Source organism: Astyanax mexicanus, chromosome 1, assembly GCF_023375975.1.
Source record: "Astyanax mexicanus isolate ESR-SI-001 chromosome 1, AstMex3_surface, whole genome shotgun sequence".
Taxonomy (NCBI): Eukaryota; Metazoa; Chordata; class Actinopteri; order Characiformes; family Acestrorhamphidae; genus Astyanax; species Astyanax mexicanus.
In genome coordinates, this window is record NC_064408.1 from 8549436 (window position 1) to 8575547 (window position 26112).

Here is a 26112-nt window from a genome sequence, read left to right on the forward strand (position 1 = left end):
CTCTGCTGCGAGAAAGAGAGCAATAGAGAAAGAGAGAGAGAGAGAGAGAGAGATCGTACGCGCGCTCACCGCCTGCGCGCTCCCGAGCTCTGCTTTGCTCCGCACCGCACCAAACACACACATACACACACGGAGACACGCGCACACACACACACACGCCGAGCCGCTGCAACCAGTAAGTGCATTTAGCTAAACGACTCATTCCCTTTTTTGTGTTGTTGCCGTATTGTTGTGTATTCACGTGCACGGTGCATGCTTTGATAGGTAGCTAACCTGTCTGTGCGTGTGTATGTGTGCGTGAGCGCGCGCGTACGTGTATGTTGGGGGGGCTTGTATACCTTGTATGGAGAAAGAGGGGTAGGTTAGCTAGCTGATATTGGAAGAGGTGGAGGATGATGTGGAGGTGGTGCAGCAGGGTGCAGAACACCGTGTAAAGCGACGCTTGCACGATTACACGATTGCGCCCCCCCTCCTGTGCCATTGCACGAGAGGCAGAATGGTTTTTGCTTCACCCAAACGCGTTATGTAATGCAAAAAAAAACAAAAAAACATGGGGGAATAACGCTCGAGCGCGGTTGTGCATGCTCCTGCTGCTGCTGATGCTGAGGGTGCATGTAACCTAGTGGTGCACGGTGCATTGGAGCAAGCCTGCCTGCCTGCTCATTTAGATACCTAGCTACCATTGGGTCTCCATCATCATCCATTGTGCTGGATGATGGTGATGCAAGTCACAACGCCAACATTGGGCTTTCCTCTGAGCTTAGAGAATCTCATATCTGACAATGTATGACATGTACCTTTCGACAGCATACCTTAAAACGCACACAATCGTCACGTTACGAGGCCTGTGGATCCTTTGTATGCTTTAGCGTGTGTGTATGCGTGTGTGTGTGCGTGTGTGTGTGGTGTAGTGTAGTGTAGTGTGCTGTGTGACGAGCCAAACGCAGCCCTTATAGCTATAGCTATTCTTAATTTCCATGCGTTTTGGAGGTGCCTGTGCGTATGTCTTTTGGAGAGCATATTTATAGGTGTCTAGGAGGTGTTTTTTGCATTAAGGCCTAAGACCATCATAAGCATCATAACCATTGACACATATGAGGTAGCAGAGTCTATTTATATGTGAGGTCTATGAGGTTTTTGTTCAATAAGGCTAGAGACCATTACAACCATTTTATATATAAGCTAATACAGTCTTAATTTCTTGTGTTTTGGGAGTGCCTGTTGTGCCTTTTGGAGAAGGTGTTTATACATGAAGGCTTGAGCCTATTATAATCATCATAACCATCATAACACATACATTACATATAAGCTAATAAGATCTATTTGTATATGTTTCTGTGGTGGCCTTTGGTAAGCATATATAGTCTAGGCCTGACCATCATAATTATATCAGGATTAAATGTGAGCATATGGGGTCGAGCAGGTGCCTATGCATTAAGACCTGAATAAAGAAGCTCCACAAAAGCAGGCCAAACCACTATAACCCTTGCGTAAAGGCTTATAAGTTCTGTTTATGCTTCTTAGTTTTTGAGAGTATATACATATTATAGGAGGGCTTTTAATGCATTAAAATCTGGGTCCACCATGGCCATTGTACCTGTTATAAATAAGGTATTAGTGAATACTTTTGCCTGGTGGTTTCTGTGGTGGCTTATAGGGTCCTATTGGTGAGCATATACAATCTTATACATTAAGGCATGGATAAAAAAGCTTTACAAAAGCAGGCTATCATAACTTTTATGAACCATTACAAACATGAGCATATGGGGTCGAGCAGCTTCACAAAAGCAGGCTAAACAATCATAACCATTGCATAAAGGCTTATAAGATCTGTTTATGCTCCTTAGTTTTTTCGTGATGGCTTTTGGAGAGTATATAGGAATTAGGAGGTCTTTTAAAGTCTGGGTCTGGCCATTGTAATTGTTACACATAAGGTATTGGGAACTACTTTTGCTTGGTGGTTTCCATGGTGGCTTTAGGGTCCTATTGGTGAGCATATATGGTCTTGTACATAAAGGCATGGATAAAAAAGCTTTACAAAAGCAGGTTATTATAACCATTACAAACCTGTTTTATTCCATACTTTCTGACTTTTGCAGAACTATACTCTATGGTGGTTTCTGTGGTGCCTTTTGAAGAGCATATGGGCTTTAGAAGATGTTTTTAAACCAGACTGTATCAAAGAGTCTATTTTTGCTAAATGGTTTCTGTGGTGTCTTTGGGAGAGCATGCAAGGTGTTTTTGCATTTAAGTTTTGAATGGAGAACCTTAACAAAAAGAGAGTAGACCATCATAAGCAGTGTAAAAAAGATAACAGTCTGTTTTTGTATGTTGGTTTCTTTGGTGGCTATCGAAGTACATGGTGTTTAGGAGGTGATGGCAAAACTTTATAAAAGCAGGCCAGACCATTACAACCTTTAGAACCATTACATAAATGCAAGTAGGGTCTATTATTGCCTTTGGCAGGCTTTTAGCTTCTATAAGGTGTTTATGCATTAAGTGTTAAATGGAGAATCGCCACAAAAGCAGGGTAGACCATCACAACTATCATAACAAACGCATTAATAAGCTGACACTGTCTATTTTAGGGTCTCTGTGTGTTGTTTTTGCAGCACACACACCTTGCTCAGGTGGGTCGAATGCATGTGGTTAAGACGAAACAATGCCGTTATGGATCTAATCTATGAGTGCATGGATCTACCGCAGGAGCAACATCATCATCACAATGTCCCATTATCTGGAGGAGGGAATTATAGAGACGTGTGTGAGAGAGAGACACACACACTGAGAAGACAGGCTGTATGTGTGAGTGTGTGTGTGTGTGTGTATATGTGTGTGTATGTGTGAGAACACAGTGCCTATATGAAGCATGGGAGTGATGATGTAATGCGTGTGAGTGAGGGACTGTAGCAGAGAGAGGGAGAGAGAGAGAGAGAGAGAGAGAGAGAGAGAGAGAGGTAGTGGAGGCACGTGCCTCTGCCAATCCAATCCAGCACCCCTGCTGGACACATTACAGCACTGCACGCAGGCAGAGCTACCAAGATGGCACAGGGATGGACTTAAAGGGATGGTTCACTAAAAAAAAAATAATGTATATACACAGTTTTAATCTTACCACAGATATAAACGATTGTATGAGCCGTGTTTAGCACCCAATGTTTGCTTCATTAGTTTTATGCTCTAGTTCTGAGGCAGAGACAATAGAAGTATGCATTAGCCTACAAATTCTATTCATTTTCTTAATTTGTTGCATGTGAGCTGTAAACAAATACTAAACATAGTTATTCATTGTAATTTGATTTAGTAAAGTTTGCCGTATCACAAATTGTGCTACTTTTCAAATAATTATTAATTCAGTTTTTAAACTGTGGTGGATAAATGGATACAGGACTTATTTTGTCTGCAATATAGCAATTGATATACTGTCAAATCAGCAGTCAAATAAATATATGATTTCTGAATGTATATGTATTGCTGATAATTGAAAAATATGTACGTATCATTCCATTATAAAAGCATTCTCAACATTTTTCATTTTGCACTGGAATGTCGAAACTGATTCAATAGAAACCTGTTATACAAAAATATGTGAAAATCGGTCTGAAATTAATTAGAAAATGAGCTTCTAAAACCATGAGTAAACCTGAATACATATTTTATTGAATACTTTATTTATTTACGGTAATTTGTTTATTACCGTATTTTTCACACTATAAGGCACTATATTAATTAATATTTTTTCCAAAAATCCTTAAAATCCAGTGTGCTGGATGTATTATTTTTTTCAGTCAGGTATTAAAGAGCAGTAAATCTGCTGAAGTACAGCGTTATAGCCTACAGTAGTTTCAGTGAAGTTTCTCCAGCACCGAGGCTGGAGCAGTATTAGCATTAGCCCCTAAGCGGTAGGCCTTTCGCTGTTCAGAGGTGAGTATTATCAGCCTGTAGCCTGCTGCTAACCCCAGCTAGCACTGCTGGAGCAGCATTAGCATTAGATGCTAACTGAGCTAAGCGCTATCTCTTTCGGTGCTCAGAGGTGAGTATACCTATGTGTTTACCATGTTGAAACAAGCTACGTGGGACGAACCGCTAGCTGATAGTGCCCTAGTTTACCGGGACACTCAGGATTCCGCATTGTAGCACAGTTGGATGGCATGTACTAGTGCTAACCGGTTAGCCTCTAAAGTTATTGCTGCTGCACCCAGCCTTAGTGGACATCTGGAAATCTAAGGTTACTTACAGAAATCTGTGTAGATTTACAACCAGTGCTTGTTTGATTTTAAAAGAAAATGTTTTTTTTAAGAATTACAGTTTTGTTTACTTATTATTTATGGATTTAAAATGTATATATGTGTATATATGTGTATATATATATATATATATATATATATATATATATATATATATATATATATATATAAGTATATATATATGTAATTGTGTCATAAATCTACATGTATTGCAAGACAATGACACTGTAACATGATAAAACTTTAATTTCACTGACAAAACCTGCAAATATACACTTACCACAGTTTATCTCCTCCCATTCTCACACTGAAGTTCCCTGGGTGTTTTATGATGGATTACTTTATAAATAGGTCACAGTACAGTCAACCAGAATAAAATTCATATAAATACATACATACATATGCGTATATTCTGTATTTGATGGTAGTTACGCAATAATACACAGTATAGTACACTATAAATAGTGTCTTTGAGTAGATGACTCAGACTCTACAAACTACAGGTCCCAGCATGACTCAGTGGAGCATGTGACACCTGTATTACACATAAAGCAAATCCCTGATCATCTTAAGATCCCCATATCCTATATATTTACTGAATAATACATGTAATACATAACTCTTTTTCTCATGTTTAACCCATATAAGCTGTTTAGTTGATTCACTCCTTTGTGAAGGATTGCCGCTGTCTTGTTAGCTGCATGCGGAGCAGTTGTATCTCTTGTTGCTATTCCAAGTTTTGACCTCTTTTTGTGTACTGACTTAGTTTTTGGCTTTTGTCATTTTACTCTGTTTTTGACCTCTTTTCTGGCTCAGATTTTGTTCTTGATTTGGTGATTTTAGTGTTTTGATTGCCTGTTTGCCCGGTTTGATCTGTGTGTGTGTCTTTCTAGTTTCTACCTTGATTTAAAGGGGCACTAAACCCCATGTTTTTTGCTGACTTCATCCTCAGCTCAAAATAGAAAAAGACTAAAACATGGAAAGGGTAGTTTGAGAAGTAGCACTGGGTGATGTATGGGTTTAGAAGTGGGGCAGGAGGGAGAGCTGATTAGTTAAGCTGCAGCAGCAGCAGTGTGCCTCTGATAGCGGTGAGACGCAGATGGTTGGACCTCAGTAAAAAATAAAAGCGTTTTTAAAAAATGTGGTTTAGGGTTAAGTGGCTCTTTAAAATCTTTAAAAATCTTAAAAAAAAGTTTCATTTTAGCCACACATCTTCAGTTTATTAGAGCATTTGACTTGTTAGAGTTACATTTTATAAAAACACAACACAAAAATGTTTCACTTTTTCCACTATGTAAACAAAGCAGTTGTTTTTTTTACATAGTGTTTAAATGATGGAACAATAGAAATATTCCAAACCTACGTGAAAAAATGTTTTTACAAAAATTGGTTTGAGAGTATAAATAACTGTGTTAGCTTTTAGCTTATATTTACAACAATTTTCTGATGCTCTTATGCTGTGTGACTAGTCTCAAGTCTCAATATTATGACCACCTCCTTGTTTCTACCCTCACTTTCTATTTGATCATATAGGAACAATTTGTAGTTTTATAATTTCAGACTGTAGTCCTGGTATCTGTTTCTAGGCATATTTTATCATTATCCTCCTCTTTCCCTGTTCTTTAATACTCAGGAGCCCACATGAAAGAAAACCACCACAGAGCATTTATTTTTATTTGGGTGGTCGGTCATTATTATTCTCAGTACTGCAGTTATTAACACTGATTAGCATGATGGTGTTGTTCGAAGTGTTAGTGTGTGTTGTGCTAGTACAATTTGAACAGACACAGTGCAGCAGTGCTGCTGGAGTTTTTAAACACCTCGTCTCACAACGTCACTGCTGAACTGAGAATAGTCCACCAACCAGAAATATACGGCCTGTGGGCAGCATTCAGCCTTATGGAATAACCTTTTTAAACTTAAAACAGAAGATTGAAAGGGTAATTAAGTTGCTGTGAGCTGAGAGGTGATACAACACAATACAATGTATTATTTTACTTGTGTTACCCACAGTCATATTGTGTAGCAATATAATTACACTGTGGTATTTTGGCCCTGTGAAATCAAATTAATCTGTGCAGGAAGCTTGATATATAAAGCCCTTACAGTAATCAGTGAAATCAGTGCCTACATGGGTGAATGGTTAACTAGCAGCTTTAAACTCCACACGTAACAGTGTGTGTCTGTGTGTTAAAAACAAGGCTCTAACACAAAGCTTTGTTTTAATGTTTAGTCTGATAGACTCACTATGGCTTAATTTATATAATGAGTTCTGAGTGCTCCAGTAAACTTATGGAACTGGGAGGGTCAGCTGGGAGGGTCAAGCTCAGGCTGCGGGTATGTATGGGTTGTTTGATGACTTTTTAAACATCAAGGAAGTTGACCAGATGTAAATACTGTTTAAATGGCCAGTGGAAGTTCAGGAGCCAGCATATGTTTCATTTTCCTTTCCAGAGCTTTAAATCATTTATTACTATTATTACTATCTGTGAACAGTTAGAAACTTCTTTTGATAATTGTCTGCTTGATATTATGGCAAAGCATGTCAAATTTTCAGCCCTTTTTAAATTGATATTTTTTCTCTTTTGTTTTATTTCTTATTTTTAAAAATACATTATCATAGAATCTAGAATCTAGATTACATTCAGTACATGCCAAATTAATGTCTGGGCTCTGTGATTAGTTAGTAAATATACTCACTTTCAGCACCTCATTAACAAGTCACATTATCAGATAATCATTGATGAATTGATGAAGGTTCAAGGTTACTGCTGGCTTGTCAAATAGTTTTAAATCATTGAGTAATTATTTTGTCTATTCTATTTGGCAAAATTGTCTAGTTTTTTTCTGACTTGTGGGACGTCTTGCATTGTTCTTTTGAGCTTAGACTTTTGAAGATTTTAAGTTTAGATTGGGGGACTGTGATGGTCATGGATCCCCCCTGCTTGCACATTTATTGCTTTCCCTTGTACACCTGATACACTGATGATAATTATCTTATTAACAGCCCTTATACACTTTATTGGCTATGTAGTATGCTGCATGAAAGGGCAATAGAGTTCTCACTTTATTTAAAAACTTGGTGCAATAGCAGCTTTAAACAAGGCTGAATGTGCCTTTTCAATATCAATTAATAACAAATATACTGGTTGATATTAAACCCCTGTTATACATGCATATGTTCACTGCCTTGTGAAAAACAAGTATCTCCAAAACAGCAACTTCACAGGAGAGAAATCTTCTTAGCTTTCAGTGGAGGTTAATGTAAAAAGTCCTTATTTCTGGTCATTTTGGAAAATTTCTATTGGTCCCTTCATTAAGGACACGTTGTGTGTCCAAAATACATTGTAAAATAAAACATTGACAAAAAAAAGGGATACTGATTTTTCATTGCACAGCGACCATATGAACAACAGATGTGCAAAGTAGCGAAACAGAAATCTGAAGTGTTCATAATAATACAAAGTTGTATTCATGTGGAAGTGATGTAAACATGTTTCTGTGTGTTTCTGTATCACTGACCCTGTCCTCTCTCTCCCTTCCTGTGCAGTGTATGCACCTGCGGCCTACCCAGGCCGCCCTGCCCGCCCCGGCTTACTGGTGCTGGGGGCGGCCGAGTGAGGGGCCCCGCGCTCTTGGCATGGGCAGCGTGGGGAGTGGAGCCTCCAGCCAGCGGGCCATCACCATGCGCAGCGTGGGCACACGTACCACACCTAACGGTCCCCTGGCGGGCCGGCGGCGGCTGGATGACCGCAGCTTCAGTGCAGACCGCCTGCCCCCGCCTGCCACTAAAACGGCCGGGGTGTCCGTGCCTGACGAGCCCAGTGGTTACAGTGGCCAGAGGGAGTGTCACCCCAATGTCCGCGACTCCTCCCACAATGCCTCTTCCTCTTCCCACAACGCCAACCGACAGCATGCCATCAACGGTGAGAGGCAGCTGTCTAATGCCTCCTTCTCCAACGGCGCAGTGAGGAGGGAGGGACATAGGCGGGGGGAGAGCATGGACTTCTGTGGGAACAACATAGTCCTCACAAATGACAAAAACGGCAGCCACCAAGCTCCGCTACAGCACAAGGACAAGAGCAAATCCAAGCCAGACAACCACAATCCCCCCAACATCCTGCCCGTCTCCGGCAAGCTGGAGCAAGCACAGGTACTGCATGAACAAATCATGGAGGGGAATCATGGGGAATCTTAGATTTCGGATTTAGACTGTGATAACATTAAGATTCAGCTTGATTTGTACACTGAAGTACACTTGATTTTAAATGAAGTTTGCATAGCAAGCATACAGTCATGTTTAAAAAAATAGAACACCTCATGAAAAACATTTTTTTCATGTAATCTTCCTTTATTGCTTTCCCTTGTCCAAATACACCTGATACGTATCTCATTAACAGCCCTTATACACTTTATTGGTTATGGAAGTATGTTGCTTTATTTAAAATTCAGGAAAAGCACTACATGAAAAGGCACAGGAACAACACTAAGGCTAAAGAGTTTTCACTTTATTTAATAGCAGCTTTAAACAAGGCTGAATGTGCCTGTGCAATATCAGTTAATAACAATCTTATATTTTGGATTTAGAGTGTGTTAACACTAAGATTCAGCTTTCGGAAGTACACTTGATTTGCTATGAAGTTTGCATAGGAAGTATACAGTCATGTGTAAAAAACTAGAGTAGCTAATGAAAACCTTTTTTTTCATGTAATCTTCCTTTGAACTGTAATGAGAGATGGATGTAATATAACAAAACTCAAAAAAACGAAGAAGTGTTCTTGTGTAAAATCACATGTAAAATGGAATTAATAGAAATGAATGAAATAGTTAAGACTTTTCCACATTTATTACTATTTAATAAGTGTAAAATTAGAATGATGTGCAGCACATCAGCTGCAGATGATTAGACCATCGTTAGAGAGGATGTGGGCAGAGTCTATCTTATTTAAACCTCAGACATTTGTTTAATTTGACCTAAATTGTTAAAGTGAGTGAATAACCATGGCCAGATCTAAAGAGCTTTCTGAGGTGTTCAGCAGCTTCAAAACGTTGGAACTATTTTGGCCATCAGCAGCCAGAGCCTGAGAGAGCACTGAGAGATCTGAAATGTTGCATGTACAGAAGGACTCATATGCTTACCATCACCGTTAATTAGATCGACAAAAACAAAACAAATGGTGGAACATGTCAGTATTAAAGACACATATTTGCCATTGTCACAGTGCACATTTACATACTTGCATACTGTCTATGAAGAATTATCCAAAGAATAATCTCCTCAAGTGTAACCATGTGTATATGATGTAAATCTGAACATGTAGCCAATAATGAAGTACGTGAACTCATTACATTACATTACATTTGGCAGACGCTTTTGTCCAAAGCGACTTACAATAGTGAAGTACAAAAGTAACAGAAGTTAAAGGTAAAACATTTTTAGATAGGGCCTAAAGGAGGTCGAAGGGAAATAAGGGGATAGAGAAGTGAAGGAGGGGAAAAAGGAAATGAGGTTAGAAGTAGTTAGTGTGTTAGAGGTGTTAAGAGAGTAAGTGCTCTTTGAAGAGCTCTGTCTTCAGGAGTTTATTAAAGATAGTGAGAGATTCTCCTGATCTCGTAGTAGAAGGTAGTTAGTTAGAGGTGTTAGGAGAGTAAGTGCTCTTTGAAGAGCTCTGTCTTCAGGAGTTTATTAAAGATAGTGAGAGATTCTCCTGATCTGGTAGTAGAAGGTAGTTAGTTAGAGGTGTTAGGAGAGTAAGAGCTCTTTGAAGAGCTCTGTCTTCAGGAGTTTATTAAAGATAGTGAGAGATTCTCCTGATCTGGTATTAGAAGGTAGTTAGTTAGAGGTGTTAGGAGAGTAAGTGCTCTTTGAAGAGCTCTGTCTTCAGGAGTTTATTAAAGATAGTGAGAGATTCTCCTGATCTGGTAGTGGAAGGTAGTTTGTTCCACCATTGGGGAACTCTGTATGAGAACAGTCTGGATTGCTTTGTGTGAATGTTTGGCAAAGCAAGGTGACGTTAATTGGAGGAGTGCAGCGGCAACTCACTTGTCTATGCAAATGCAAATGCAGGGACAAATAGAAACAGGCTTCGTACAGTTATGAAAAACCTGAAAAAGTAATGGAATTTGAAAATAGCAATTTCCAGGCCTGGATAATTTTTTGAAAAATAAAAATACCCAGAAATTTCCCATAAAGGCATTGAAAAGTCATAAAAAAACATGGAAATGTATTGGTAAAAACGTGTATGAACCTTGTAGAAAGTTAATCTATAGCCTTGGATTAACAGCAGTGTATAGAGGCTTTAGGCAACTTTGCATGATTTTAAAGCATTTATCTCTGTACAGATTTACTAAACCATGTGTTGAGAAGATATAAGGAGATCTTTGGAGATGTTTTAAAGAAACTACTATTTTTCGTATTACTTTTTGTTCTTTTTCATTTTTTACTGACTACATAAACACTTACTGTCCAGATAATCCTTTTTCCATTCTTCCTTTTTAGCAGGACCCCGACACACTGGTCCGACCCTCTGCCTTTAAGCCTGTGGTCCCCAAGAGTTTCCACTCCATGCAGAACCTTGTGTGCCCCCTCCAGGCTAGCGCAGGTGCTGGAGGGGGTCCGGGTAGCAGTGGCAGTGGAGGCAGCGGGGGTGAGAGAGGAGGCCAGGCTGCCTCTGGAACTCGCCACGATGAGGACAGTCCAAATAGCCGGGGGGGAAATCACTCTGGGGGAGGCCGGGGCGGTCAGGGCAGCCTGTCGGACTCTGGAAGGAACTCTCTGACCAGCCTGCCCACCTATGCGGGCTCAAGCTATGGTCCCCCACCGGCCCTGGGGCCACTCAGTGCCTCCACCAGCCACATCAACCGGCTGGGCACTGCTGGCCTGGACAAGCCAGACAAACCGGGCTACCAGAACGGCCTCAGTGCCTCCGACAGTGGACGCTCTTCCTCAGGCAAGAGCTCCTCGTCCTATCAGCGGCTCAGCCACCTGAGTGATGCTCCAGCGCCCCTCCGGCCCTCACCGTCCTCGGATGATGTCATCCGTGACCTGGAGGATCGTCTCTGGGAGAGAGAGCAAGAGGTATAGACTGAGGATGCTTGTTTGTTCATTTTGCATTTCATATAAACAGAAATACAAATTGTATTACAAATTGTTAAAATTAATTAAGTAATGTAAAAAAAAGTTAAGAAATGTATTACAGTGCTGCCTTTAAGCATGGTTTTGACCATTCTTGTGCCAAGGTGCTCCACATGCGGCGGAACTTGGACCAGAGTGAGGCAGCCATTGCACAGGTGTTTGAGGAGAAGCAGCGGGTTTGGGAGCGCGAGATGGAGGAACTGAGGCAGAACTACGCAGGTCGGCTTCAGCAGGTGACCCGCCGTGCGCAACGCTCCCAGCAGGCCCTTCAGGCCCAGATCACCCGCCTGCAGCAGGACAAGCGTCGGCTCCAGGACGAGATGACCCTGCTGCTAGCACAGCGTGAGGAGCTGGAGAAGAAGTGCCTGGACTACAGGAAGGAGCAGGCTGACCTCCTGCCCAAGCTGGAGGAGACGAAGTGGGAGGTAACAGAAAAGGGCTCAAACACAAGTAGACATCTGATGACTTTTCAGAATGATTTATTCACTATACCATATTTTTTGGCACTATAAGGCACACTTAAAATCCTTATCCTAATTTATGTTTTATAATCCCCATTGTGTATACGTTTTACCAGTCAGCTTGTAAGGAGCAGTAAAGCCACTCCACTGAATTCCAGCGCAATGAAGTAGTTTCAATTTAGTTCTCCAGCAGTATTATCATTAGCTGCTAAGCGCTAGCTCTTTAATCGTTCAGAGGTGATTATTATCAGCCTGTATCCTGTTGCTAACCCCAGTGCTCATTTGACTTTAAAAGAAATTATTTTCTTAAGAATTACACCACCCAGCGGTTAGACCTGCTGAATTAGAAGAAAAACATGAAAACCCCTGTGCCATACTAGTATTTCATAATGTGCCTTATAAATCCAGTGCGCCTTAAAGTGCAAAAAATGTGGTACATTAAGATTCCTTTCTTTGGTAAGAATTTTATTAGTACTTGAATTAATAGAACTTAGAGCAACTATAATGTCTATTACACAACATGCAAGCTGGACATATGTAGTATGTTGTTTAACTCTTTTTAACAACCAGACTATTGATAAACTGAACCAAGGTTCTATCCAAACGTTTTTTATTTTAAAAATAGATATTTTTTCTTTGTATTTTCTTTCCATCCACACAAAAATGCTGTTTATGTTAACTCAAAACAGAGCTTTTGAAAACCCCTTTTTTAATTAGCTTCTCTGCTGAATCTCAGAAGGGGCAGAGTTTGAAGGGGACTTTTACTGGCATAGATAATCAAATGTCAATACAGGACACATAACCCTGTGCAGGACCTGACCTGACCAAGAGAGGGAGCCATTTGTACAGTTATGTAGAAAAATGGGCCAGGAACCTCCTAGATGTCAACCCCACAACTACAACCTAGCACTGTAAAAACAGAACCAGCACTGCCTATGAGCATGTTGCTTAGCTAAAAATAGTGGCACCAATCAGTGTACTTAAAGCCATGTTTTTGTCTTTTTTTTATTTATGCATAATTTGTGGTGGGTAAATACGTCCAATACTTCCTAGCTGTATTAGCTTCATAACTTCAGTGCAAATATAAAAAACTAACATCAGAAACTAATTATGTCCTGGTCAATAATCCACATATAATCCAATAATCCACATATCTGCTAAATGTAATGTAATGTAATATCAGCCTCATTTGTTTGAAGTATGATTGTGTGCATAAATGTGCGAGTTTTAATATTAGCCAAAACATTGCTATACAATGTGGCATGTGACATTCATACCCTTTACCTGTTCTTCAGGTATGTCAAAAGGCAGGTGAGATCTCCCTGCTCAAGCAGCAGCTTCGGGACAGCCAGGGCGAGGTGACCCAGCGGGCGGGCGAGATGGTGGCCCTGCGGAATCAGATGAAGGAGCTGAATGCCCAGTTGAGGGAAAGGGAGGAGGCCGAGCTCAGCCTGAAGGAGTCTTTCTGCACTAAGACACTGGAGCTGGAGCGCTGCGAGGCCGAGCTACAGGCCATGCTGGCAGAGGTACAGATTCAACTTTAGTCTCACTTTAGTCTCTGTCTTATCTTTCTCTTTTTAACTTATATTTTATTGATTTATCAAAGCTTATTGTTTCAGAGAACTTATAAACAAGGCTGCCCGGGATCAAATAATAAAACAATCTTACTTCTTACTTACAAATAAAAAATAAAAAGAGTAAACGTGTTAAAAAAAGAAATATATATACATGTATATGCATATACATATACTCACATGCAGGGAATCTAGGGTTGGGATAGAATTGTCCAATATTCAATGCAGTTATGTGCAATCAGATGACTTCCATATCTATTAGTGGATTTTTGTTACATGGTCTGTCTTAAGGCACACTGAAGCTATTCTTTGTTATATAATAGAAGACATTATCACAGATTACGTTGACCTGCATTGTAAGGTGAGGGGAACAAACAGCATTTTCCAAGGCTTAGAGTCAGACAGTCAAGAGTGTCAGTATCAGTACAATATTTTGTTATTTAAAAGCTATATTTAAATAACACTCAATCATAGCAAGTACACCAACTGGCCAGCTAAAATTTACCCAGGTAGATGGGTAAGGCTGGTTCATATAGTCAATGATGGTTTGAACAGTGTTGCTTATATCTTTAATTTATGTGGTAACTGTGTAAATTTCCATTCTAAAGATAAATTCTTCTTCTTTTACAATAGAAATAATATGGATTGTTGTGGCCCTTTAAAACTAACTTGTTCACTCACTGTGTCCACCTATCCCTCCCTCTCTTGCTCTTCTCTTGCTCTTTGCAGGTGTCTGTGCTGAGAGACAAGCTGAGCGCCTTCGAGACGGAAGTTGCCGGGCTGAAGAAAGCTCTGAGCGAGCTCAGCCATACAGCTAATGCTCGGGCGCCTGAGCACAGCCTGGCTGAAATGGGTCAGCTGGTGCTGTCGCGGAGTCGGGAGCGCCTCCTCTCCCCTCTGAGCCCCCCAGAGACCCCCACTGCCTCTCTCCCTGCCCTTCCTGCTCTACCAGGCCTCCCTGCTCTGCCTCCTCTCCCTGCTCCCGCCTCACTGCCAGGGGCAGACCCACTGCTCAGCCTGCAAAGCGACGACTCCAAAGCGCAGCGACAGGAGGCTGGGGACCTGCGGCGGCAGCTGGAGCTCCTTCAGGGCGAGTTGCGCCTGGAACGGCAGCAGCGTGAGCGGCAAGCCCTCAGCTTCGCCCAGGAGCGCCAGACGTGGCAGGGCGAGAAAGATCGCGTGCTCAAGTACCAGGCCCAGCTGCAGCTCAGCTATGTGGAGATGCTGCAGAAGAACCAGGCACTGGAGGAGCGTGTGGACCAGCTTGGTTCACAGCTGGTCACTCCCACCTTGGCCTTGCCTCCCTCTCCGGCTTCTCCACCGCCGCCGCCACACCCACAGCCACCAAGTCTGGAAGCCCAGACGCCAGTGTCTGTGGCTATTTCGCTCACTTCCCCGACTCCGCCGGCAGAGGAGAAGAAGCTCCATCAGCTGGCACCTCCATGGCCCGTCCCGACTCGCCTGGAGAGGATTGAGTCGACAGAGATTTGATCTTCAATCTGGAGTTGACGGCGAATGTGACCTCTTTGATGCAGTAAAAGAAACAAGAATCCCACTTAGGGCACCGATTACAATAGCGAATACAGTTATACAGTTGTACAAAAGTACGAATAAGTACAAACTCCCCTGAAACATAATATAATAATAAAAAGGTCATGTCAACAGCTTCTGAGGACAGTCCAAGGATGCCCTGCTGAGTGAGGCAGAGGTCAGGGTTGAGGGGTGAAGATAGTTCATTATAAACAGTAAATAGTATGTTCGTGTGGCCTTATTGACTGACCCATAGGAAGAAAAGCTCTGTATCTTGATTTTTGTAAAGCTGGTTGGGCGATAAAAGAAAGAGCTGGCCCTGAGTCTGTAGCCAAGGGGAAGTGAGGAGTACCTGGATTTAACACTCAGGGGATAAGGGATCAGGCATTAATAATAATCCATATTTACGGCTAGACTGTTGGAGCTTTTTAGCCACGTTGCCCTCTTAGCTGGAGAGCGGCTACCTGATGCCATTCAGTACACAAATTGCGATGAAAAAGAAAAAAACTGACATTTTCTTGGTTAGACCCAAGAAATAAATATCCAATTTTTATCTCAACACACATCAAACCAAGCTTAAAAACAGCTCAAAACTGTGGGTGCTGTGTAATTATCACACTACTCTGAAAACCCACAAAAACACAACAAACAGTAGAAACAGGACAGAACATCTGAATTATATACCTGAATAGACTTTCGTTTGTTTAATTTTTACTCTAATGAGAAGCTGAAGCTATGGGGAAACTTGATGCTCACTTATTTAAAGTGCTTGTCCATACCATCGTTTCTTTTAGTGAATAGAAGCAGGACCAAAAATGATATTTATAAAATGGTGCCGGTCTCGGGTTCCCTTGCAGTGGATTGTTGTAGTTGCAGTCATTATTGGGACACCAGTGGACACCAAGGCATGGTGTGTGATTTGCGTAAGAGCGTGCCTCAACCCTCCTGCTGTTATTAGCCAAAGCAGTGGCGGAGGACTTACCACATGGACGTTTGACTCAGAACGTCCTGACCAGAACATTGTTTTCTGCCTTTTTTTTTTTTGTTCCATGTTTCCAAAATGACGTAGAATATATTAAAAAGAGAGAAGAGAGAAGTATTACAGAAAAAATACAAACAAACAAACAAAAAACACAAAAAAACTAATATGTTAATGCACTTTGCTTTGGTCTCAGACAATGTTTCTTTTTAGAGAGAGAGGTTGTTTGTAAGTTGTTAATGAACAGCATCTGCTTACAGATGTTTGGTTTATGAAGCTGCTAGTTAGTGGGAGAAAGCGGAGTCAGCGGCTGAGCCAAAAAAAAAAAAAAGAAATGAAAAAACGCTAAGAGGGCAATCGGAATAGTTTGCGGAGAGGAACACGCTTCTAAAGCACCTTTCCTTTGCAGTTAATTAATTAGTTATATTGTTATATTTGAGCAGGACCTTACATTCTTCCAAAAAAAGAAGAAAAAAAAAAAAAAAGAAGAGAGAATATGTGTCAATGTATACTTTCTGAAAGTATCACTTTAGAATATTTGACTTTCAAAAGAAAATATAATTATGCAGTAGATTTGAAGTGATGTTTTGAAGTAAGTACACCGTGTACGCAGGCTGTGTCGCCATATCTGAATGGGTTCTAGAGGCTGAAGCGCCTGAAGTCGTGTTGGTTGGTCAGTGAGGGGGATTAGGTAGTGCGATTGTGTAGTGTGGGTTAAGGTTGATGAAAAAATGTGAAAGGTTTAGATAAATTTATGACAGGTGGTGATACAAAGACAGACTGAAAAGTGGTAGCATTGAAAAAGACAAATAAACAACAAAAAAACAATAACACCTTTTGTCACAAAGCTTACAGTAGTATCAAAAGCCCTACAATATGACAATTGTGGGTTTGACTGATTATTGTACTGTACAGGCAGGTGTATAGAAGGCCTAATATCTTAAGTCTCGTGTTGACTGGTCAGAAATATGATGGGAGTTCACTAGAGGTGCTTTAGTAACCCTTAGAAGTCAAGTTACCCCAGTATTTTGCTGTGCTATTCAGTACAAATTGGCTAAGTTCAGAATAAGACTGATGACGATTTGCCATTATTATCATTTATATTTATATAGTGTTCTTTTCAAATAAACCAAATTAGAAAGCCAGTGTCGACCAGTTAATCAATCAATCAATCAATAGATCTGTCAGCCTTTATTTAAGGTTTTACATTAAGGGTAATCCCTACAATGTAGCCAAGCTGATACAAAAAAGCTAGTAAAATAAATCAAATAAAATAATTTATAGGATATGATAGTAGTTATGTAGAATCTTCTAAAAGCAGATTTTCATAATTCAGTAAAAGTTAAAATGTGACAAATGTTTACAATCTGCACTTTCAAAAGAATTATCCAGTTTCTATGAAATAAGTTTATTAAGAAATTCATATAAATAAACAGAGTGTTTTTAATGACGATATCTGCGACTTCTAAGGGTCAACTCAATGCTTGGAACGTGTACCACATACAGACATCAGCAGAGAAAGACCTGATTTTACCTCATTATGCCAATGAGATCATCTACAAATTAATTTTTTGGGTCTTTCACTGCTAAAAAGGAGTATATATGTGTAGATAATGGGACATTTTAGGTTGTTACAGGACCCTACAACTGTACATGCACCTCAATTTCTAATAACTGCTGCGATAACCTCCAAACTGAGGGGTTTAACTGCTGTAATCCCATACACTCCATTTATTCTTACCTGTGCCATCACGACCGGTGTCGTGAGACGTTTTGAGATTACTGAACTGAGATTATCCGAATTTATCCGATCCTTTGATCCTTTATTTTTTTGTAGCTTTATGACATTGGGTGTTAAGTGAGGCATAACCTACAAAGCTTTAGATGGACACCACCCCTCTACTGTCTTTGGCCACATTTGCTGCTATGTAATTCTGTTGTGTCCTGCTGTGTTCTTAGTAGAGACAAAGGGGCAGTTGATTGCATGTAAATATCATTGTTATTTATGTGTACATATCTATTCTATCCAAATATACCAAGCTATTGCGTGTGAATACTTTTGTGAATTAATGAGACTGACATGTCAGCTTTTATTTTTCAAACTTATCGATATAGGAATATAATATAATATATAAATCTTTTAAAAAATTTAAATCGGCCATTACATGTTACAATCAAGATAAATACATGAGAGCCCTTCAGTGTCTTCTATCCCCCTCTGTCTCACAGTTCTTGAATTATACGAAGGGAGGACAAACTGTCACCAATGTTTTCATTCTGATTTTTTATGCTTCGAAATCGCTTGGGGAAAAAAGCATATCTTAGCAAATATGAATTCAAATAATAAAGATGTGAATAAAAATAAATCAACTGTGAATGTTTTTTTTTCAGTACTGTCTTCCTTAAGGGTGAAACAGGGGCCTGGGGTTGCGGGTTCAAGCCCTGCGAGAAGTTTGATGGGTGCATGTGGGTTTTTTTTCTGTGTACTTCTAAAAATACACATGAATACATGTGAATTGGCCATGCTAAAGTGAGTAAATGGTTGTGTGTAATGAAATGGTGCTCAGTTCAGAAAGTACCTTAGGAGTAGGCTCTGGACCCACTGAGACACTGGCCAGAAAGAAGCGGACAAGAAGATGAATAGATGGATTATTATTAATATCATCACTGAGAGATTACCTAGATATGGTGTGTTAATAATCAATGCCATCCAAAGCTACACTTTTAATTCACATCACCTAATTCAACAAAAAATAATATGAAAGATTGTGATGGAGTGGAACGTGTTAAGGTTAAATATTTTTCAAAATGTCATGCATCATTTTCTGCAGATCCACCTTATCAGAACAGCCCTACTCAACTCCACAAACTCTCTGAAGGTGTTCTGTGGTTTCTGGCCCCAAAACTTTAGCAGCAGATTCTTTAAGTCCTGTAAGTTGGGGGGTGGGGTCTACATGGATCACATCAATGGGCCTAGGCCCGTGACCCGGTCGCTGGGACAGTGGTTGTCCTGCCACAGAAGAACACAAAGGACCTGCTTTAATGTTCTGACCAAGTCATCTGGCCATCACTGTCTGATTATACTTACAGTATAATTACTATACTAAAATACTGCTTAAGATACACACTCATACTTACACAGGTACCAGTAGAACCAGATAATTAATGTTATTCCCTTTATAGTCTTAATATTATGGCTGATTGGTCTACTTAGTTTTTGGGGTTGACCTACTTGATGGATCAGATATACAGTACAGGCCAAAAGTTTGGACACACCTTCTCATTTAATGCATTTTCTCTATTTTCATGACTATTTACATTGTAGATTCTCACTGAAGGCATCAAAACTATGAATGAACACATGTGGAGTTTTATGTACTTAACAAAAAATGACCTGGTCTCCACAGTTACCAGACCTGAACCCAATCCAGATGTTTTTTTGCGTTATTAGGTCATTTAATTACATTTTTTACTTAGTATTAATGTGAGGAGAGGATAACAGTACAGAAAGCATCTTACCACAAATGCAATGATTACTTTAATTACTTATGCTTTAAAAGATCAATTCAACTGCTGGTAAATTGTAATTTTATCCTACATGTATAATCATGTGTAATATCTGATTACATTGTTTAGAATATGTTACCTATTTTTAGGCTGATCATTTGTAATGTCCCAATTATATTGTTTGGAATTTGATCATTTTCAAAAGCTTATATCACATTATTACATTTTCAAATGATAATTTGTAGTACTTTATTACATAATTGGTAATATGTTTATAATAGATTATTACGCAATTCGGAATTAAATTTTTAGTACCGGTAGCTTTTATCAGCTTATTATGAGTTAAGTGCAACATTTTGTTGTATTTGTTTTTCTTTTTTTTACATGTAACATATTAAACTCTTCCATTTTCTTTGGGGTCAATTTAAATCGGTGTCAAATAATTTTTTATATAATAAATAATAAATAAATTGTATTATTATAAAAAAACTGTATTATAAATCATCAATTACATTTTTCAAATTGATCATCTATAATACAGAATAACATAATTATAATTATAATGTCCTGTACACATGGATCGTCCGTGCCACCTTAAATATATTACAGCAATACGCACACCGCTGCATTCTTAAGGTGGACGGGAGAGTTCGGTTAAAACGCTGGTCAATAGGAAGCGCAGTTATGCGGAAGTGACTTTGCTTTGTTTGTCCTTTCTCGGCCACCGTAGTACGCGTGATCTGACACTTAGCTCTGTATATGGAGGCTCACACACGCTGTCCGGCGCAGGTTGACCTCAGTCAGTGATTAAACTGGATAAAACTCAGCGCTCTGTGGTTCAGTGTAAGTTCTGAAGGGTTTATGATATTTATATATATTTAGTGGACGAGAGGAGGAGTATGAGGCAGGTAACAGCCAGCTTAGTGCAGCAAAATGAAAGAAGACAGTGTCTGACTCTGATAACTAGTTAGCTAGCTAAAGATGCATATGTATGTAATCCAATTTAAACAGCCTGTAATTAAACATGATGTATAAGTGAGGATGTTCTGTTTCACTAAATATGTTAAACACTAACAGACTAAAGTCATATTGTTAGTGCAGCATGATATACTAGTGAATCTAAAAAAAATTTAAAATCATTGAAAAGTTACTTTATTTCAGGAATTCAATTAGCACTTGCAGTGTGGGTAGTGTGCCAAGTCCTGCTGGAAAATAAAATCTGCTTCTCCATAAAAGTTGTCAGTAGCAGAGGGAAGCATGAAGTGCTGTAAGATTTTTTGGGAAACTCTGCACTAACTTTGGACTTGATAATAAAACACAGTGGACCAACACCAGCAGATGACCTGACTCTCCAATTTGTGGAATCTTCACACTAGACCTCAAGCAGTTTGGACTGTGTGTCTCTCCACTCTTCCTCCAGAATCTGCTCCCTTGATTTACAAATGAAATGTAAAATTTACTGATGATCAGTGATGGTTTGAAAAGACATGTCATCTGCTGGTGTTGGTCAACTGTGTTATATTTAGTCCAAAGTCGGTGCAGTTTTGTTTACAGCACTTCATGCTTCTCTCTGCTGACAACTTTTATGGAGTGTAAGATTTCATTTTCCAGCAGGACTTGGCACATTGCCCTCGCTGCCAAAGCTACGTATATAACGTTTATACTTTTTGGAGACACTGATTGTTGAGTTTTGATTGGCAGTAATACAATCAACTGTAATGTGTAATACATGTAATACACTTTAAACTGAATTACTAAAATGAAGTAACTTTTCAATTAAATTCTAATAAAAAAATACTAGTAACATCTAAACATCAGCCCAATGTTTTTATTTTTTATGTTTATTGTCATGATATGACTTGTGACCTTGTTTTGCTTAATAATAATTAAAATAATATGTATATATAGCTATAAATAAATATTACATCATGTTTTAATAATGGTGATATGACACATTTCCTTGGTATGTATGGTATATATTGATATAGCCTTAATAATACATGAAAAAAAAAAACATTATGGTTCAGATTTAAGACTAATCTTGTTCTTCATCTTTTTTCAGTATATCCTGTGGATGTTTGCAAGGGCGCTGTCACGCCATGTGTCAGCACTGTGGCTGTACACCCACCACCCATGCAGGGTTGTGTATAAAGCACAGCATCTCTGCTCACATTGGGAAAATGGAAAAGAAGAGAAGGAGGAAGAAACAGAGACAGTCCAACAGCCACCAGCCGCAAAGAGGAACACCCTGGTATACAACCCCTCTGCGTACTACAAAAGGAGTACACAGCGTTCTGCTCTTTCAGACAGTTCACAGATGGAGGAGGAAGCCCCTTCTCAACCTGTTCCAAAGGCATCGATCAGGAGGAATCCTGTCCGCTCCACACAGCACATCAAGAATCGAAGACTTGACTTGGCTTTCAGTAAGAAAGAATTTCACCCATTAGACACCCCAGCTGATGTTAAAGGAGACCCACGAGCCTTTCATAGATGCAGGCCCGAGTACCGCAACATATCTCATGATCTATCCCGGCGTCCGCCTGCAATCCACTTCCAAGATGCTTTATTACTGCTTCATAAAGTCAATTCAGCTAAAGGAGACATTGAACCCTCAGATGTAGCTCATTGCCTTAGTCAACTGGGCTGCCTTGCCCCCAAACAAGCTCAGGTAATCCGAGGAGATAATGAGTTTAACATGCTTTTAGGATACAGTGCGGAATGCCTGCCAAACTTCACCAACCTGCAACTGCTGGAGGTCCTGCAGGCATTTGTGAGACTGGACTTGTCCTACTCCAACAAAATTCTAGGTTTGTACGAGGCTGAGTTTGGGCAGCGGGCTGGTAAAATGGACCTTCATCAGTTGCTGCTCATCGCTGACCTGTGGCGGTGTCTTGGCCGGTCCGTTCCGCATTATCTTGAGAGCCTGTATGACTGTATTTGCCAGCATTTCAGTGAAATGGGTCCTCCAGAGTTGGTTCAGTTCATTTACATACTGGGAGAAGGCAGAAAATGTCCTGCTCATCTTATTCAGCCCCTTCAGTCCCATCTCATGCGTCATTTACACAAGCTGGAGGCTGAAGAAGTAGCTGCTGTCTGCTTAGGGCTGTTCAAATCTAAAGCTTCCCTTTCAGAGCATGTGGTGCGTAGCATCGTGGACCATGCTTGTACCCTGGTTAAGGAAATGAGTAACTTCGGCTTAGTTAATGTTCTAAAACTCTTGCGTTTCAGCCACCTGGACCACCTGCCCTGGTTAGAAGCAATGGGGTCTGTGGTACCACAGCGTGCACCACAGATGAACGCCCCAGGCTTGATGCATGTTGTTTTGGCCTGCTCTGCTCTGCATTACCGCGATGACCGTATTCTCCTGGCAGTGGCAGAACATCTGCCTCCTTTGGCCTCCGACTGCAGAAGCAAAGATGCTGCCAAGGCATTGTGGGCCTTTGGAAATCTGGCTATCCTTCCCAAGCAGTGTCCAAGCTTATACCCTTGCATCACTGATATCCTACGCAAACGAAAGGCTGAATTCCAGTTATTTCCCGAGCATCTCCTTACAGCTTTGTTAGGTTTGGCTTTTGTAGGTCAGTATCCTAATGATCTACTAAGTTTAGCTTTAAGCCCCGAGTTCATAAGCCTAGCCTCGAGCCGAGCCCACCTGCAACTGGGAAAGGACTTTTTCACTTTAGATGGTACGGTAGGAATTGAGTTGCCTGGCTGGACCGGGCCACGATTGAGCCAGGCGTTTAGGGAAGAAGTAACAAAACAGCTATGGGACTTTGCCAAATTTGATATATGTCAGAAGCCGGAAGTTATAGAGGCCGAGGAGGTGCTACAGGGGCTGCTTGGAGGAGAAGCTTTTGTTCGCAAGGGAATGATCTTACCTCACATGCGCTCTATTGACCTTGAGGTGCACTTGGATGCTAATGAACAACCTTTACCTGTAATATCTGAGCCCACAGTTCATTGCACATCTACTCCAAATAAGGAATCAAACCCTTGGGAAGGACCCATTGGAGTAAATCTGACAGATGACTTGCTGGCCCAGCTCACTAGTGCCAAAAAGATCCCAGTGCAGACACCACAGCAGTTCATCCAGCCTCCAGCCCTGAGGCCGGTTGAGCCACAGAGGGAGAGAGAAGTCCTCTTCGGTGTTGGAATTGACTTAACTGATTGCCTCCTTGATGCTATGACGAAACGTAGAATTTCTTCTTCTCCTGCCCCCGACCAGGTCAATTCCAAACAATCTGTACTTCGCCTTGCGGTTCAGGTGACCAACAGGAATCACTATTGTTACAGGACACAACAGTTGCTTGGGCTCCATGCAATGAAGAGAAGACAGTTAGAACTGGCTGGTTATAGAGTGGTGGAGCTGCCTTACTGGGAATGGTTTCCGTTACTCCGGTGTTCGAAGGCTGAAAAACGTGCCTACCTGCATTGCAAGATTTTCAATACTTATGACTCAACACAAAGGTCATGACCTCGTGTTTGCTGCTTAGTCAGCAGTCAAAAAGAGATGATGGATGACTTCACATGTATCAGAGGAGGCATGTCCTCGCACCCTCCCCATGTCAAAAGCATTCCAAATGATGTGAGGGAGTCCTAGAAAGCGGGTCGGTTCTTTGGCTTAGCTAAACTGCAGACATAATTTGGTAAAATTAATGGCTAAGTTGCCAGGTTTTATGTCATACAGTCTTGCAACACTCATTAAAATAGCATCACCACAGTAAACATGTAAAAATGGTCAGAAAAATAATACACAAATAATTTACCAACAACCAAACAATGCATTGATTTTGAATATCACAACTGAAGTCTAAATTCATTTCTTGTGTAAAATATTAATTAATGTTGTTTAAGAGAATCTCTTGAAGAATATTGTGCTAATATTTAAAATAACGTGTAAAACATTGTTATAAAATGATGATAAACTTACTATGATATCGGACATTTTTGATATGCCTTTATAGGCCACCAGATGTTCTTCAAGAAAAATGGCAACATGTAAAGATGTAAATTAAAGGATGCCCATGATATTGTGTTAGCTTCTCTCATTTCTTTTTAAAATCAGTGTGTAAAAGTCTTTGCAGATTGTTGTTTGACAAATATTAATGATGATATGGATGTTATACAATCTCATGCCAAATGTCGTAGGACGAGAACTAGTATAGTATTTCATAACTTTTGCCATGTCCTATGAAAGCCTAAAAAATGCTTCACTGACCTTTGTGAAATGCGTCTGGGGCCTTATTCAATAAATATGGATGTGATTATTGCCATTTGCTTCTCTGTTTGTGAGGGCAGATTTAGACAGACACTGCTGGTCTCGATTATTACCCACTACTGCAAGCCTACTGTGGATGAATGTTAAATGCCTGAACACTTTGGGAAATGGAATGTCCCTTCCATTGGGTAACTACTGTCAGTCTTCGCTCGAACTCCCATAATTCATGTCACCTGTCATGAGCCACTATTCAGGTTCATTCTCAAGAATCTCAGGTTTGGGTGTTGCAAAGCCTAAGGCAACCATTTACGTACTGCTATCTCATGACTTTTGGAATATTAGTGCATGTAATATAGACATTACACTGGTTTTGTTTAGACTAGTGGTTCTGGAGTCTGTCCACTTGGGAAACAAAGCACAGTACAGTATACATTTTCACCTGTTGCCTGTGGAGGGTAGTAATATCCCATGACTGGCTTCAAAAACACTGACTATTCTTCTGTGTTTTTATAAGTCTTTATAAGTCCTCTTCCCCTATTCCCGCACTTCTGTTCTTTCATTCCTTTAAATTCTTTGCTCATAATCTGGCCATCAGGTGAATGTGCCATCATAGCATGGCACATGCCTAATACAGTATAAGAACTCTAAAAATAAAGTTTAAAGATTAACTCACATATTTTATAGGGAAAAAGTTTTAGGGCTCATGCTCATTCATTGTTTTTTCTAAAATCAAGGGTATTTAAACAGATTTGTCAGGATTTTGTTAGAGTAACTGTTTCTAATTTCCAGGAAAGAAGTTCAAGATTTTGGTTTATTGCTGTGCTAATTTGATTGCATTCAGTGAAGACTGCATTAGTAAGGTGCTGGATGATCACAGCCCCACCCCCAATACCTCAGGTTATATTTGGACATATATAGGACTACACAGCATTGTGAATTATTTTTGAATTTATTATTTTATGATCAAAGTCTTAGGCTTAGTTCTTATGTAGGGGACCAACCTATGGTGTATAATAATTTGTAATTTATAGTAAATATTATTCTCTGTTTTTTTTTTAATACACTGGCAGTCAAAATTGTTTGATTATTTTATATTTGCTGATGTCAAAAGGTCTATAATTGTTTTTTTGTATGTCCTCTTCTGATCTTGATGACTACTTTACACCACTTTGTCATATTTTCATAACAATTTCTTTTTTCTGTCTTTCTTTCAATCATTTGTTTATTTATTTTCAAAGAAAGGGGAAAAACAAACAAACAAAAAAAGAAAACATTACTTTGTCAAAATCAATTTATACACATGTATGCATACACACATATTCATATGCACACACAAAATAAATACTACTACCACTACTGTAAATAAATTATCAAAAGTAATAATAGCAATTATTATAATAGTAATATCAATACATTTTATTAAATACAATGAATACGTAAATAAACAAAGTAAAAATGATA

General features: G+C 39.9%; 2 protein-coding genes across 3 annotated transcripts; both read left to right on the plus strand.

The window, feature by feature from the left end:
- On the plus strand, positions 1 to 18292 carry LOC103021600 (leucine zipper putative tumor suppressor 3). 2 transcript variants are annotated; one of them, XM_049463005.1, is made up of 6 exons: positions 1 to 175; positions 7798 to 8400; positions 10750 to 11325; positions 11487 to 11807; positions 13139 to 13369; positions 14147 to 18292. In XM_049463005.1, exons 2-6 carry the CDS (start codon positions 7801 to 7803, stop codon positions 14906 to 14908), a joined length of 2490 nt encoding a protein of 829 aa, XP_049318962.1. In that variant the 5' UTR covers positions 1 to 175; positions 7798 to 7800; the 3' UTR covers positions 14909 to 18292. The 2 variants fall into 2 exon arrangements, with proteins under 2 accessions (XP_049318962.1, XP_022524534.2); XM_022668813.2 differs by having other exon boundaries at positions 3 to 175; positions 10747 to 11325.
- Positions 18293 to 20172: 1880 nt separating this feature from the next.
- On the plus strand, positions 20173 to 24706 carry LOC103037191 (FAST kinase domain-containing protein 5, mitochondrial). The gene is made up of 2 exons (XM_022668827.2): positions 20173 to 20276; positions 21496 to 24706. The coding sequence occupies exon 2, from the start codon at positions 21508 to 21510 to the stop codon at positions 23905 to 23907; it is 2400 nt and encodes a 799-aa protein (XP_022524548.2). The 5' UTR covers positions 20173 to 20276; positions 21496 to 21507; the 3' UTR covers positions 23908 to 24706.
- Positions 24707 to 26112: the final 1406 nt, after the last annotated feature.